The sequence below is a fragment of the Euprymna scolopes genome, chromosome 7 (genome assembly GCF_053919585.1).
Source record: "Euprymna scolopes isolate OS-2025 chromosome 7, ASM5391958v1, whole genome shotgun sequence".
Classification (NCBI taxonomy): Eukaryota; Metazoa; Mollusca; class Cephalopoda; order Sepiida; family Sepiolidae; genus Euprymna; species Euprymna scolopes.
In genome coordinates, this window is record NC_136488.1 from 14,776,064 (window position 1) to 14,793,166 (window position 17,103).

Genomic DNA, 17,103 nt, shown 5'->3' on the forward strand with positions numbered 1-17,103 from the left:
TATATATATATATATAACTATTTTATTTATTCACATAAATTTACTATACGAAAGTACAGATTTATGCGTAAACTTTAAGTATTTACTTCAAAAGTGCTCAATACGTAGGCAGAGCTAGTTAGTAATTTATAAAATATATATGGCGATTAAGCTACACTGAATATTCTGCGTTTCATCCAACTATAGGATTCGTCAGAATATTCAGTGTAGCTTAATCGCCATATATATTTTATAAATTACTATATATATATATATATATATATATATATATATATATATATAAGTGATGGGACGATTCCAATATTTTTCCCGATCCGATACAATTACCGATTCTGTGCTAAATTCCCGATTCCGATTCAATTACCGATTACGATTCTTTATAAATCTCTAATTATTTAACTATAAGGTTGTTATTTCTCCCAATTTTCGTAAAAACACATTTTAAACATGCACATATTTTCTTAAACGTCCAAATACACTTGTGGAGGATAATCTATCGATTTTAGCTTTACTGGTATTTTAAAATCAATAACTATTTATTATTTTATCATTATTACCAGCAATGAAAGATTTTGTTTTAAACACAATCAGATAAATAAAAAGTCAGTTAAAAAGAATCGTTTTGGCATTGGAAAATAGGCATCAATTTTTGCGATTCCAATACCCCCAAATGTTCCGATTTTCCGATTCCCGATTAATTGTCCCAACACTAATATATATATATACTTAGGGGATTGGAACAAGAGTCTAAAGGATCAGAGTATATTATATATATATAATTCCACAATAACCAAGACGGTGATATATCACAATGTGTTTGATTATACGATGTAACTCTTTAGTGTTACAATTGTTTTTTTGTTTTTTGTTTTTTTTTTACATGGAGTTCACCACTTATCAAGGCCTAATGGCCACTCAGGGATAAGGGTTATTGTGTGTACAGTAATCAAAGGGATAGTGTAGCAATAGTATTGGAGAATTGGTAAGGTGTCATTACTTAGGGGGAGGGAGGTTCATCAGGAATTTGTTTGTGTTGGATTTGAAGACATCCAGGTTGAAGTCGGGAGGGAAACAGGCAAGCGGAACAGAGTTCCACAGGCGTGCAGTTCTAAGAAAGAAGCTTTGTTCATGGTATCTACGTTTTGATTTAGGCACAGATAGGGAGTGGGGAAAATTATTGACGGTGGTTTCAGCTAGTCGGGTGTTTTTTGAGAAAGATTGGCGAGGGGGGACCAGAGAATGGAGCTCAGACGAGCACCTGCCATGGAAATAACGATAGAACAATGACAGGCTCGCTACGTCTCTTCTGTGGAAAAGAGGTTGCAGGGTAGAGAAAAGGGCATCCCCCACCAAGCCACGGAGTCTATTTTGTACTCCGTCAAGGCAGGATAGGCTATTTTTTGCAGCCCCTGCCCAAATGTGGCAGTAGTACTCCATCTTTGGACGTACTTGGCTCTTATATAGATAGAGAATTGCATCATTAGTGAGATATCTTCTGGAGCGGTAGAAGGATCCCACCATTTTCCCAGCAACCTTGGCCACAGACTTGATATATGTGTTCCATTTAAGATCAGGTGTAAAGGTCAAACCCAGGAGCTTATCAAATCCTGGGGCCTCCCTTAGACGAGAGCCATCCATTTCAATTGATGCCAGATGGGGATCAGAGCGTTTATGATGTAGAGATAGGAGCTTGGTCTTAGATGCATTAAAGGTAACCAGCCACCTCTTTCCCCACTGTACCACGCGCTCAAGATCAGAGGAGAAAGAATCAGAGAGAACATCATCATTTACGGCCTTTGATGTGTTGCCATAGATGGTCGTGTCATCAGCATAGATGTCAACGAAAGATTTTAGTATGTGTTTTGGGAGATCATTGATGTAGATCAGGAAGAGAGTTGGGCCCAGTATGGACCCCTGAGGGACTCCAGCATTAATACTGTGGGCCTCTGATTTCTGCCCATCAACAACTACTCTTATGAGCCTATCTGAGAGAAATGACTTAATGATAGAGAAAACATTTCCAGTTATACCGTAACTGGAAATCTTGTGTAGTAGGCCTTTATGCCAAACCTTATATTTCATAATCATTCGGACAAGCTTCAACTGTATCTCGTTAAAAGATATTCAAAAATGACATAAAATACATCTATCTATCTATCTATCTATCTATATATCTATCTATATGTCTATAAAAGTGAACGTGTCTGTGTCTGTCTGTCTGTCTGTCTGACTGTCTGTCTGTGTACATTCCCTACGCAATAACTCTGTCAATTTTTAATCTACAGACTCAAAATTTGATATACAGCGTACTGAGATTTGGGAAAATCTATGTGATCGGTTTTCGGTCAGAAATTTCGCTGTTAAGGGTTCAAAGTTCAATGATTTGACCTTTGAGAACTCTACCAAACTCGTCCAACAATTTGGGGTCCAAACACTTGAAATTTTAGATATAGGTTCCTTGGACATGGATCTAACTTAATAACTCGATGTAAGCCCAAAACAATAAATGTTAAGGGGTCATAATAGGGGTCAAAGTTAAAAAAATTGACGATTTTTTTTTTTTTTTTTGCTCAACATACACCTCCAAACATCCGGGCAACGCCGGGCACCCATGCTAGTATATCTATAAAAGTGAACGTGTGTGTGTGTGTGTGTGTGTGTGTGTGTGTGTGTGTGTGTCTGTCTGTCTGTGTGCCTGCCTGTCTGTCTGTCTGTGTACATTTCCCTACGCAATAACTCTGTCAATTTTTAGTCTACAGACTCAAAATTTGATATACAGTGTACTGAGATTTGGGAAAATCTATGTGATCGGTTTTCGGTCAAAAATTTTGCTATTAAGGGGTCAAAGTTCAACGATTTGACCTTTGAGAACTCTACCAAACTCCTCCGACAATTTTGGATCTACACACTTGAAATTTTAGATATAGGTTCCTTGGACATGGATCTAACTTAACTCGATGTGAGCCCCAAAAAATAAATTTTAAGGGGTCATAATAAGGGTTAAAGTTAAAAAAAATCGACCATTTGTTTTTTTTTGTTTTTGTTTTTTTTTGGCTCAGCATACACCTCCAAACACCCGGGCAACGCCGGGCACCCATGCTAGTATATCTATAAAAGTGAACATGTTTGTGTGTGTATGTGTGTGTGTGTGTACATTTCCCTACGCAATAACTCTGTCAATTTTAATTCTACAGACTCGGAATTTGATATACAGGGTACTGAGATTTGGGAAAATCTAATTGATCGGTTTTTGACCAGAAATTTCGCTGTTAAGGGGTCAAAGTTCAACGATTTGAGCTTTGAGAACTCTACTAAACTCCTCCGACAATTTTGTGTCTAAACACTTGAAATTTTAGATATAGGTTCCTTAAACATAGGTCTAACTTAATAACTCGATGAGAGCCCAAAACAATACATTTTAAGGGGTCATAATAGGGGTCAAAGTTAACAAAATTTACAGCTTTTTTTTTTTTTTTGCTCAACATACACCTCCAAACATCCGGGCAACGCCGCGCTGAAATGCTAGTATGTAATACATATCTAAAAGTACACACCATTGTTATTTACAAGCAGCGAAATATATCTAACTACTTCATTTAATTACATAAATTAATATACGAAGACATAATTTTATGTGTAAATTTTCAGTATTTACCTCAACAGTGCTCAATACATAGGTAGCTGTAGGTAGTAAGTTATGAAAATATATATGGCAATTAATTTTTTTTTGCAAAATATATTTTTATAACTTACTATATATATATATATATATATATATATATATATATATCGAAACCTGGTGTAGTCGAATATCCCGAGGGACTTCGACTACACCAGGTTTCGAGAACATCCGGGCACTCCCAAGCTCATGAGTCCGCCATTGGCAATCGCCTGTTGAGTATAAATAGGTGTGCCGATCAATATTCCGATGGGTGGTTTTCTGTTTTATACAGTGCTAGGTCGAACTATCATCTCAATATCATTGAGGCGTTAGTTATTAACAACTCTCGACCTAGCCTGTGTAGACAAAAGATTCTGAAACATCAGTTGGAGATATTCATTGATTTAAAACCACCTGAACAGTGAGAATTTTTTTTTTTTTTTTTTTTTTTTTTCACTGTTCTTCCAACTGAAACCAAAATTCCCCTCTTCCCTCATTCGTTTTCTTAGTTTTTAATTTATCATTCTGACGTTTCCTCTTAGAGGGTCAGACGATAAGGCCTTAAGGAAATTTTAATTTCACCTGCCCATTTCTTGTTTTTTGGTATTTAAATTAAATTATGTTTCCTCTGAAATTTCTCCTTCCATTTTGCTGTACCAAAAATTTACTTACATATATATATATATATATTTATATTTCTATCTCTTTTACTTTGGTTTTACTTCATCATTTTTGTTTCGCCTGTTTGGTGCAATTTTTAAATAATATTTATTTTCCTCTGATGAGATGTTTGATGGCACAATCTCATAACTGCATCGGATGCAGTTATGAGATTCGGCGTTCCTATCCTGGAATAGTTGGCCGAAACGTCATGAAACAATAACTAGAAGATGAGAGTAAAAGTCTGCAATAGATAAATGGATATAATTAATTCTCAATAGACAGTCCTGAATCATACAACCATGTTCTTTAGAATAAAATCTAATTCAATTTCCCCAGGAGAAAATTCATGACAGTTTCTTCAAGTGAGATAGCTATATTCGGCAACAAGACTTCTCGAGATGAGGTTTTGAGGACACATCAATTATTAGCCAAGTTATGACATTTTCCTTTCCTTTTCTAAGGGTATCAAATTTGTCTTGAACACTGTGTATACGTTTTGCCATACATATTGAACAAGTTTATTTTCTAATTTTTTTAAATATTTTTCTAGTCATTCTTCGTAGTCTAGCGGCACTGATGAGCTGTGATACAACGAAACAGGACTGCATGTCGATGACTACAAATATATATACGTTTTGCCATACATATTGAACAAGTTTATTTTTTAATTTTTATAAATATTTTTCTAGTCATTCTTCGATATATACATATATATATATATATATATATACATATATATATATATATATATATATATATATATATATATATCGGTTTTTCGTTTTTTTCCTAGTTAAAATTTCCGTCCCCATTCCTCTGTTGTCATTCGGCTTTCATCTCCTGTGAGGCAAATGCCATACTATTTCAGAATAACTGTGTTAGCAGGAATAATATTCAGCCATTTTTAATGTACTGACCTCAAGGTTACTACAAGTTTCCCCTTTTTCCGGATCAATAAAAATAGACCGTTCTGGGATCATTGATCCAGGAGACAACGAACCATATATGGAAATCAGCATGGAACTATCCTTGGCCAGAAACAAAAATATAAATAAAAACGAATTTCAACGCAACGCTATGATCAATTGCTTTGACATAAATCATAAATACATTTTTAGACGAAGTCTTTTTTTTTATTTATTGTCAACAGAAAAGATATTTATCTAAAATATTGTGATCTGCTCTATTTATTGTCTATTCTTTTTTTTTTTTTTTTTTTAGGAATAAAAAAGGGGGTTGATATGCATACATATTTCTCGTTTTAGAACTGTATTAGTATATCGTGATGAAAGAAAGGTATATTGTTTTATGCTTCTACTAGCTGGCAGTCCGGTGTTGCCCGGTCGTACAATACGTTTAAACATGATATTTTAATTTATGCAGATTGCCTATGTATCATTATAGAATCAATCTTTAATTGCTTATTATATATTTCGAGGAATAATTTGCCTGGTGGACTAATTCGCAAAAAAAATTTAAACTAATAATGGTAATGTACATCAAATTCCATCTGTGTTTTATAACAATATCACCTCAGCTGATATTTGGGCTTGACGATGAATGCCCTGGAAATGTTACTTCTGATTAATGTTTAGTTTAAAATATGCAAACGAAAAAATGATTTGCGGCGATTTTAAATGGTACCTCTTCTTTTATCGAAAATTGAACTCATTAATAAAAAATATTAAAATAAGATGGTGACGTAAACCTAGCCTAGAACAGGTGATCATTCGATCTGTAGTCGAATGCTCTACCACTGAGCTCCAGAGTATAATATATCTGCTTTTTTGTTTTTTTAAATCGAAATGATTTGCTGAGATTTTATTATCTTCCTTTGCCTGTGTAACGTAAAATATTCCCGTGTAAAAATTATTCTTTTTATCTATAAGAGAGAAAAAGTATTTTTAAGATCGGATTTTCCGATTTTGGATACTTATCGGATGAAGTTCTGTACAAAACATATCTAAGAACATTGCCAGACATATAAATTACCTTTTGATGAAATTTGTAAAAGATAGGCTCAGTCATTTCGGAATCTATGAGGAACTCACACACACACACAAAGTGATTTTTATATAATAGTAGAGATAGCTGTACTACAAGAATAACTGTTTCACAAATTGATGCTACCAGATCAGGCTGTCTGAAGATATCGGCTTTCTAATCTAAATGCACCAAACATTAATGTTATTATTGTTTTCTTTCCGTTTGCAAAACTCAGTCATGTTCTGCATAGTCAAAATGCAAAACAACCAAACCAAACATCATGAATAAATATTTGAAGATATAAAGAACTTGAAAGCATAAGAACGTTTATTAACATGACCAGAATCAAGATTAAATAACCCCAAAAGGATTGGTATGCTATAAAATAAAACAAAACCAAACTTGTTCCACAATGGATAAAATTAATTCCTTGAACAAAACAGTTTGCACCACTTCTATGTGCCCTTACATAAAATTATAACACATATATAATGATACTAAACCTTATGACAAGAATACTTATTCTAATTTTGATATAAGAAACCATTACATGATTACTGGTTTAAAGGGTTTTATAAAGAAATTGCAATTTAGGGACTCTTGCTTATCAAGTTTAATGCAAATTATGAATTTTGGAAAACAAATGCTGGGCATAATGTGGGCTATATTTACTTTAATGTATTTTTATGCAAATGGGTAATGAGAGGATGAAAGCCCTTTGTGAAAATTCTATGTGTAAAATTTTAACAGTAGATATTATAGATCAATTAGTTTCACCTAAATTTCATTTTCTGTTTTTATACGGAAATCACTCCAGACAAGATGTGAAGCCACTTGATATGAGGAGGTGTAAGAGTATTTAAAAAATGTTTTCAGAGGATATAATATGGATATACATTCTAATGTAAATATTTCAGATTTTCACGAAATTTTATTCGTAGTAATAGACAGATATTAAGCAAAAAGACCCCTTAAGTTTAATTTAACTTAAATGTAAGACATTTTCTAGAAACAGAAAAAAATGATTTTGTAAGTTCATATTTTAACCATTATTTCTAGATTCATCCAATTTATTCTTAAAATGTTCTAAACTATTTTAAACCTTGTTCCAAAAATAAAAATGAATTATTCCATTAAAAAAATGTAAATCTGTTGTCATTTTTTCTGTTATTTAATAAAAAATAACTAAGAAAATTAGTGAAAAAACAAAACTGAAATAGTAGTAGATATATATTTACAAAATTCTCCAACATGAAAAACTTTCTATAAGCAAATTTCACATTTTCTTTTGGAGGAGGGGGGAGAAAGAAGAGGGGGCGGTGCATATTTACGTACAAGCAGGCCTGGTCATAAAATATGCATAAATATTATATCTTAATGCAAAACTGAGACATGTACATGCGAGTATTATGTTTTTTTAAACAGTTCACTTCAAGTAAGTACAAAAAAAGAAAAAATACTCAATCTGAAATCGAAACAGAAGCCTAAACACAGTGAGTTAAATACGATAACCATTAGACCACCTTGACACAATCTTCAGAAGGTTTTTTCCAACCTATTTATTCTGAACATAAAAAGCTGTCATGTTTCATGGCCATGCATGTGAATTCATAAAACAGTTGAGAAACAGAGAAAAATCCAATCAACCCCACGTATCAATTTTTCAGTTTTAACCCCTTAGCTGCAGTTTTCCCGGATAAAAGCAGATTAAAAGTTTTCCACATGTCTGAATATCCTATATACCAAATTTCAAGCCTGTACATCAAAAAAGCGTTGAGTATATAGGTTGAGAAGTTGCCTCACACACATCCACTCGTTTTGATAGATAGATTGGGTTAACTAATTTGTATTGCGAAGCTATTAAGGTGGTCGAAAAGTTTTGTTACTTTGAAGATGCGATTCGAGCACAGAGAGAAGCAGGTGTTAGTCGGATTGAAAGAGAGACTGGAATGAATGGAACTTTTACCTTTACTAACTCATAGAACGTTACCATTATCGACTAAGTGAAATGTCTATCAGGCATGTATACCCAGTGTAATGATGTATGAAAGTGGAACCTCGCCAGTGGGGATTGAAGACATGCGTTGCATGGAGAGAATTATACGATGGATGTGTAATGCGAATTTTGAAGACAGGTTTAGATTTGACAATCTCAAAGGAAGATTAAATCTGGACAGTATAGAGAGATGGGTGCAGAATATGAGACTTCGATAGTATGGTTACATTGAAAACTTTCTGTTGAGGATTCTTTCTTAGTATGGTTACATTGAAACTTTCTGTTGAGGATTCTTTCTTAGTATGGTTACATTGAAAACTTTCTGTTGAGGATTCTTTCTTAGTATGGTTACATTGAAAACTTTCTGTTGAGGATTCTTTCTTAGTATTCTTGGGTAGAACAGTGGAGATAGCAGGGTCAGTTAGCAGAGAGGGCCAAAGAAAACAAATCTCTGTTCCATTTGAGGGTCTTCTTCTCTGCAATATTTCTCTCACAAACATGATGTCATTAATCTGAAACTTTCTATAAATAATATTAAGCAGATGTTCTTTAGAATTGTCTTATCTATTCCCTGCTTCCTTTGTTCCAGCTCGTTTGATTCGTTTGTCTAGTGGTCTCCATCAAATCACTGTTTTTATACCTCATTGTAATACAACTTCTTATTCCAGTAGCTTCTTTCAAAGAATCGCAGACTTGTGGAACTCACCTCCTGCTGATGATTGTGTTCCTTCTACTTCCAGCCTTGGTCTTTCCAAGACTAAAGTTAATACTCATCTTCTGTCTTTTCGATAATAATCTTTCGTTCTTGTTAGGTCCTTACATCAAGTGGCTTTGCGTTTTGTCTGGAATGGTTTCCAGAAAAACTCATAAATATTGCTTCATTCAAGCAAGAATTTTTTTTTTTTTGTGGACTGTTATCTTCATCTTCATAGTTGTTGTCGTTTCACCATGTTTCGGCCAACTCTGGCCATCTTCAGGTGATTAACCACGACGGGATAGGAACTATATCCTTAGGAATTACTGCCTTCCATAGTTGTTGTTGTCTCACAACATTTTGGCGAACTAATCCTCTGGCCTGCTTTGCGTAAGATTGAAGCTGCTATCTTCAGACAATGCTCACCTGAAACTGTAGAAACTCAACGCCTCTATCCACTGCACCACGGACTCTGTGATGAAACAACAACAACTATTAAGATGAGGATAACAGTCCAAAAAAAAAAAAAAAGAAGAAGAAATACACAAATTATTCATCTCAAAGGATGTCAATAAAAATAATATATAAGAGATTTTTGTCAATTAGATGACAACTGAAGCTTCACTGCTTCAAAGACTCAGCAATTGAAATCTCAAGCCATCTAATGTCTGCATGTCCAATCTTATTGGCAGATGGCCTTTACACTGCCCGTCACAACAAAGTAAGTAAGTACCTCCATTGGAAGATCTGTGGAGAGATGCAGCTTGACGGATCAACGAACATCTGGGAACATGAACTGCCACTGATAACATCAAATGGAAAAGGGACCATGTTCTATGACAAAGACATACAGGCGGGCAGATACATAAAAGACAAGGCGATCAAGCCAGATATTGTAATATGGAACAAACCCGAAAGAACTGTGCTCATTATCGATGTCGCAGTCCCAATTGATTTTGGCCTTAACAGAGCTGAACAGGAAAAGATCAGGACCTAAAAAATGATCTGAAAACGACATGGTCTCTAAAAGAAATAAACATTATACCAGTTGTGATAGGAGCAACTGGCTTAATAAAAAAGAATCTTCATGAATACTTAGAAGCAATCCCTGGAAGACCAAGATATAATGAAATACAAATAGCAGCCATAAAGGAAACGGTATCTATTCTGAAAAGAGCCCTCGGATATAAATTTAAATCATAACAGAATCAAGTATTAGTTCCAGGAAGGAGCCCCTTGATCTCTTAAAACTTACTGAAGTAAAATAAAAAAAAAAAAAGAAAAGTAAATTTAAATTTGAGTCTACACTGTTCAGAAGTAAGTTGACTAATTTCATCCAAAAATTTGTTTTAACAGTTTGAATAATTGAAATAGTTTTTTTTCTCTTCTCTTAAAGTTGTCTCCCCTTGGATTGAAAACTCATATTTGAGAATGTTGTGATTGGGATGCAATAAGACTTCGATGTTAAACAGGATATGTGTTGATTATACCGTTTTCCATTATTGAATGCTGTGTATAAAAACAAGAAAGCATAAGATCTTCTGTTTTGTTTGCAACAACAATCAAACACTAAATTTGTTTAGCTAATTAACTTTATTAACCCAGATGTTTTTTTTGTTTTTGTAAATATTTCTATGGTTCCAAAACCTTTTTTGTAATATAAAGTATCTAAACAACAATGAAATTAGTTCTAATCTATATAATTATAAAACTCAAATGACCTTGTAACGGGTATTGTAACCCAACATCCGGTTTATGACTAATTTAATATAAGAATGAAGCGTGATTTAAACAAGAAAAAAGGATGAATAAGTCAATAATTCATCGAAAATGTCTTAATTACAAATTAATTTTACTTTTGTTTGGAATGAAAAGAATTAAAAAAAAACGCAACTCGAAATGAAAAACAGCAAGAAAGAAATAATTACTTTTACTAAAAGAATAAGAATTAATCTCCTTTATTGATTTTTCTTTGAAGGTGACTATTTAAGAATTTCTACATATTAGAAAACTAATAAACTCAATTAAATATTTTTTAATAAATTGTAATGAAGTATGTTAGTTTATTGCATGGTACAACAATAACAAATGAAAATTGGTTAGTTAAAATCAAATTTTGATTTGTCAGCTTAAATGCTATTCAGGTCCAACATTGTTTTATATATTAAATAAACAAGCTTATGATATAAAACTGTTTGTGTCAACAAAGTCATAAGAAATTGCACATATTATTAGACTGGGATATTGTTCAGAAGAAATGAAAACAAATCATAGATTATTTGGTCCTCTGTAACTATAAAATTCTAATTTTCATTAATAAATAATTTTAGAAATTATTATTAGATCGGATTAGTATTTAGGAGAGACGGAGAAAAATTATGGATTATTTATGCCATCCGTATTTGTAAAAGACATTTTTATGTTTTGTTTTTTTTACTCTTTTCACCCTAAACAAGACACAGTGCCACATTTTTTTTTTAATTTTTACTTGGGAGTCACCATTTATCATGGCCTGAAGACCACTCGAGGATAATGGCTAATGAATATGAGGTGATAGTATAGTAATTCTTAATGGTGTAAATTGGATAGAATTTGATTATTTATGGGGTGGCTCAAAAAGAACTTGTTTACATTGGATTTGAAGCTAAGAAGTAGGACAACGGAACACTGTTCCACAGACGGGTAGTTCTGGAAAAGAAGCTTTGTTCATGGAACCTACATTTAGATTTAGGCACAGATAGAGAGTAGGGGAAATCATATATAGTGGTTGTAACTAATCGAGTGTTTTTTGTGAAAGTTTGATAAGGGGATACCATACATTGGAGTTCAGTCGAGCACTTTCCATGAAAATAACGATAGAGCAGAGACAGGCTTGCAATGTCTCTTCTGTGAAAAAGAGGTTGCAAGGAAGAGAAAAGAGCATCACCTACTTGGTTTTGAAGCTGGTTTTGAACTCTATCAAGGCTAGATACGACAAATCGAGCAGCTCCTGCCCAGATGTGGCAAGAGTACTTCATTTTAGGGCATACTTGGCTCTTATACAGATAGAGGATTGCATCAGCAGTGAAATACCTTCTGGAGCGGTAGAGTGATTCAACCATTTTTCATCGATCTTGACAACAGATTTGGATGTAAGGAGTTACTATTTGGGGCCATATCTACCGGGACACAATGTAGGGAGTTGCGCAGCAAGGTGTCTGTTCATTACAACTTCTGAATGTCAGCACATTCAGGGAAGCAAGAGACCGGGAGTGGATTCCAAAGTCTACCAGTTTGAGGGAAGAAACTATTAGAGTAGAAGGCTTTCCATTATGTAAGGATCTCTTCAGTGAAGAGGTGGGATTTTGCTGCTTGTCGTGTTAGTTGGAGGTATTTACTTCAAGGGGACACAAGTGCTACGAGTTTATTAAAGCACATTCCATTAAAATACTTATAAAACACGCACACGAATGCAACATTGCAGCAATGGAGTTGGAGTTGGAGTTGCAGGTAAAGCAGATACCCTTTTGCCTTCTTTTATGCATTAATCTCTTCTGATCTGTTGATTTACATGCGAGATGAATTTTTATTTCGCTTGATCCACATCACGTGACTGGAATTTCTGCTGATTAGCACTCATATCACACATGCGATATCCATGCAATGAGATTATATTCTTAAAGTGAAGACTTATATCAAATGCGACAAAATGCCAAATATGCATATTACAAAGATTTGAAACAGATCAACTCTCGTGATCTTTTATATAAACTTATTCTGACAGAAAATATGTCTCTTTTATGTATATTATCAATCAGAAAATGGTGTCATATTTTGTGCATTCTAAGCAACTTTCTTACATAAACATAAAATTAAATTAGATTCTTATAATAATTATTATATTAAAGTCTGTATAAAATGTTTCCTAGTAAATTCCTCTACTGCATCGAGAAGTGCCCTTCCAACTGGAAGTCATATAGGTACTGCTGTAAGCTACTTTTCTTTCCAACCAGATTCAGTATGATACGTTCTCTGCTGGTTCCTGCACGTCTTTCACCAAGTTTTTTTTTACTTTTTGTAAACATAGTTTACTGCTTGTATAACAAAAATGATGTCACACTATTTTGATTAGCTTTCGTTCAACATATCTTCGAGCTCTCACAGCCAAGTGAATAATATTCCATATTCCATCCTTTTTCCTGACACTTGATCAATAGATCAACATATCGCTCATATTTTCTGTCTTCTGTAGTTGTAAAATTATCCTCCTAGGTAACAGTAAACTAGAACATAATTAAACGTTCTTTCCCTCACTCCACATGACAAGGTCTGGTCTTTACTGTGTAAGGATCAGTGGCAATACTAATGTATTCTGGAGGTTCAATTTTCCTTGCCATCTTTCATTGTTTAACTGCATCCTTAAATTATTTTTCACTATGCATGTTGTTCCAGTTCTATGAAAGTTCATCTTCTTAGTCTTCTTCATTTTTGGCAGTTCTCCTTCGTTAAATTTCTCTACTTTCTGATGTAATAGTGTTTCTTTTACTTTCAGGTCTAAGTCATGCCTTAATCAAAATTTATCGCTAAACATCCTCATCATATTCAGTTTTACATGTGTTCGACGGTTTTTAGAAATTGACTTCCAAACTAACCTATAACCAGGTCTTTATTTATCCTTTTTTTTTCTTTTAAATCCTTCTAATCACTTTCATGTCTCCTTGATCTTGCCAATTAACCCTTTCAAAGTTACCATACTATCAAAGTCTCCTGCACATATCTCTCTATACTTTCTAGACTTAATCTTCTTCCTTTGAAGTCAGAAAATCTAAGCCTGTCCTTAAGGCTAACATTACACATACATTGTATCATTTCCATCATTTCTCTCCATGCAACACATGTCCTCAACTCTAATTGGTTCGACTTCACGTCTATACATTATAACACTATGTGTACATGCTCGATAGATTCTTTCTTTGATCAACAGTGGTACTACTCTTCTGGTTAATAATAGCATAACTTAAACTTACTCTATCCACTTCTAACGTTTGCAATCACACTAGTACCTGCTCCTCCTGGTGCTCCAATGGTATCAAATTTTAGAATAACTTCCAAAGTTTCGCCATCCAATTTCCAAATATACTTTCTTCACATCTGAGTTCTCTTGCATTCTGAGCAAATTATAGTTTCTTATACTAAACATCATCTTTTCTGTCTTTTGTCAGTGAAGGAGAAATCATTCTCGACTGAGTCATTTATTTTTGTCCCAATTGCGAGTGCTCCATTTTGGGGATGAATTTTATTTATATTCGATCAAAAAAAAATTAATTTGGTTTAATTGTCCATTGTCCATAAACTTACGTTATGACAAATACGAAATTGCATTTTTTGGAAATGCAGTTTCGTAGAAAACTACCTTTTGCCTTTTTATTTTTCATAGTTTCGAGTTTTCGTCAGTAATTTATGCTACACTGCTGTCTCAGATGTGAACAGATTCACATTTTTACATCACTGTTTATCTGATGAATTTATTCCCATTTTGTCAAAACGATGATAATTAAATAATCTTATTACTAAATAGTTGAAATTTAAATTTGATTTTGAAATGGTAGAATTAATTATCTAATACAAATTCTGCTCTTTGGTCTTAGCACCAACAACAACTGTCTTGGAGGTGGAGGAATGGCTACTGGAGGAATGGGTGCTGCTCTTGGGGGTAGTGAAGCAGATCAACAATGCCAAGCTAACTATGGTCCGACATCAGTTGTTATGAGGGTGAGTATTAACCCAATTATTGTATTTTAATCTCAACAACATTTTGTGAAATAAACGGAAGTTATTTTATTTACTTTCTCTGTGTGATGTTAGACATGAGGTCAGATGTGGGTTTGATGAAGTGTTTCTGTGGAACAGATTGGATTCGAACTTGGTATGCCCAGGTTTTCAGTCTGTGTCGTTAACTATTTTGTCAAAATTAAATAGGAGTTATAAATTTTGATAATAAAATCAAAATGGCATTATTGGCAAAAGTGAGTCTCCAGGAGACGTGAAAATTAGAATTTTGCAAATTGTCTTTTGGGAAGGGGGGCAATCAAAGTTTTCTTGAAGAACATTAATTCTATTGCAAGACGACAATCTTGTTTCACTTCTCAAAATTCAAAGGTTCAAAAACCCAAATAATTTTAAAACCTTTTCAAAATTATAGAATAAAAAGTTATTATTATACTAAAGCTGAGTTAATCAATGTTTCTGAATTTCCTTACATGATTCACTCTCTTTGACAGAATGGTCATTACTGACCTGACGTAGTACTCTCCGTGAATCGTTGCCATTTAGTCTGGTTCTGTACCATTCCGAGCAACTCAGCGATACTAATGTCCACAATGTTCTTAACGTTGTCTGACATTCTTGATTTTGGTCTTCCACGTCCTCTTTTGCTAGGGGTTGTACCAAAGAGCAGATCTTTTGTTAGGCTCTCAGTTCTGGCCACATGTCCCAAAAATTGCAGTTTCTCGTCATTGATGCTGTCCAGCAGTCTTCGGCATGTTCCAATCTTCTCCAGAACCCATTCATTTGTACGTTTGTTAACCCAGCTTCCACAAAGAAGTCTATGGTAGCAGCACAATTCAAAATATGATTTATATAATTACATGATGCCATGTTACTTTGATATCATGTGACATCATGTGAAATACATTCATTTTTAGAGTTTTTTCTTCAATGTAAGCGTTGCATAATTTGAATTGAAATTTAAAAGTTTAAGAAACCAGTACAATGCAAAATAGTTTTTTAAATAAATGTTTATTTATCTAAAATCAACCACTAGGTTCCGACGATGTGGCGTCATCATTTATTTTTATTTGTGGTTTTTATTTTCTATGATTTCAGAAACACTATGTGAATGATTACACCAGTATTTGTGGTGGCCTGAAATGTGTTGGTTCAGACATTCCCATCATTCCACAAGACGGAACTCCCTGTGGCAGGAAAAGGGTCAGTACTATTATATATGCTTTAAAATTAAATCAAATTCCGAGCTCTGTTACATTTAAATTATTGTTAGATTGTAAAGTGGAGATGACTGAAAAATATCGAAGGCTCTGAGTGGTTGAACAAAACTCATGTGAGGTTAAAGAGGTCATTTCCAAATATTCAGCAGTTGAGTTAATCAATTCATAGATAATAATAAACACTTAAACCCTCCAAAAGTATTAGAATTGCCAAAAATATCGAAGGCTCTGATTGGTTGAACAAATTCATGTGAGATTAGAGAGGTCATTTCCAAATAATCAGCATTTAATCAGTTGATAAGTGTCTGATTGGCCATGAGGAAACGCACTTGTTTTGCAGAAGACTATATAAAGCATTCTTAAGGTATCGCATATATCAGGAGGTGAGAGTAAAGTGTTAATACTCCTACTACTACTACTACTAACTGTGAATACTAAAAAACAATAAACACTTATATACTTCATAGAAGCCTTTTACATAAAAAACTAATAATTTTTTTAAATGCCTAAAACTAGTATTTTTCTTTAAAAATAAATTGTTTGTTATTTTTTGCTTGAAATAACCTAAATTTAAGGCTAATAGTTATTTTCATGAAATATCAGAAAAAATGTTTTTTGCTTTCTTAAAAAATGTGCCTCAAATTGACAAAAATCAAAGACAAAAAGATTTTGACCCCAGAAGTAGCAATTCTTTCCCCTTTGTCAGAATCATTGCTCATGACTTTTAGTTTTGGGTGCTATTTAACCATCATATTCTGTATTCATATTTTTATTGCACCCAGCATCCGAAGTGTTCTTCATACCAATTCTATTGCAATTTTACTCAATAGCTTGAAAAGGTTTTTAATTGCTATTATTTTTTATACAAAATTTTAAAATATTATTACCCAGTCGTGTAACCGAACTTTTGATGGCATTTTTGCATAAATAATCATTATACCTAACCGTTGCTTATTTTAGATATCTGAAGGAAAAAAAATAGTTCTACTGTGGATCATTTTAGACAACAAAGGGATTTTTTGTTTATCATCATGAAAAGTTCTGTGAAAAACTGATTAATCATTATCATGACGTCCATTATACATGCTTCATGTGTTGGAAATTTGACTTCCAAACT

The 17,103-nt window shown here is 33.5% G+C and overlaps 1 protein-coding gene across 1 annotated transcript in view; it reads left to right on the forward strand.

Annotated features, from left to right (window-relative positions):
* LOC145279611 (uncharacterized) overlaps positions 1 to 17,103 on the forward strand; it is a 330,448-nt gene that overhangs the window by 263,777 nt on the left and 49,568 nt on the right. Inside the window, exons 12-13 of the mRNA XM_080130805.1 lie at positions 14,628 to 14,751; positions 15,865 to 15,969. Of these exons, the coding sequence (XP_079986931.1) occupies positions 14,628 to 14,751; positions 15,865 to 15,969 (229 nt within the window). The remainder of the gene's footprint in view (positions 1 to 14,627; positions 14,752 to 15,864; positions 15,970 to 17,103) is intronic.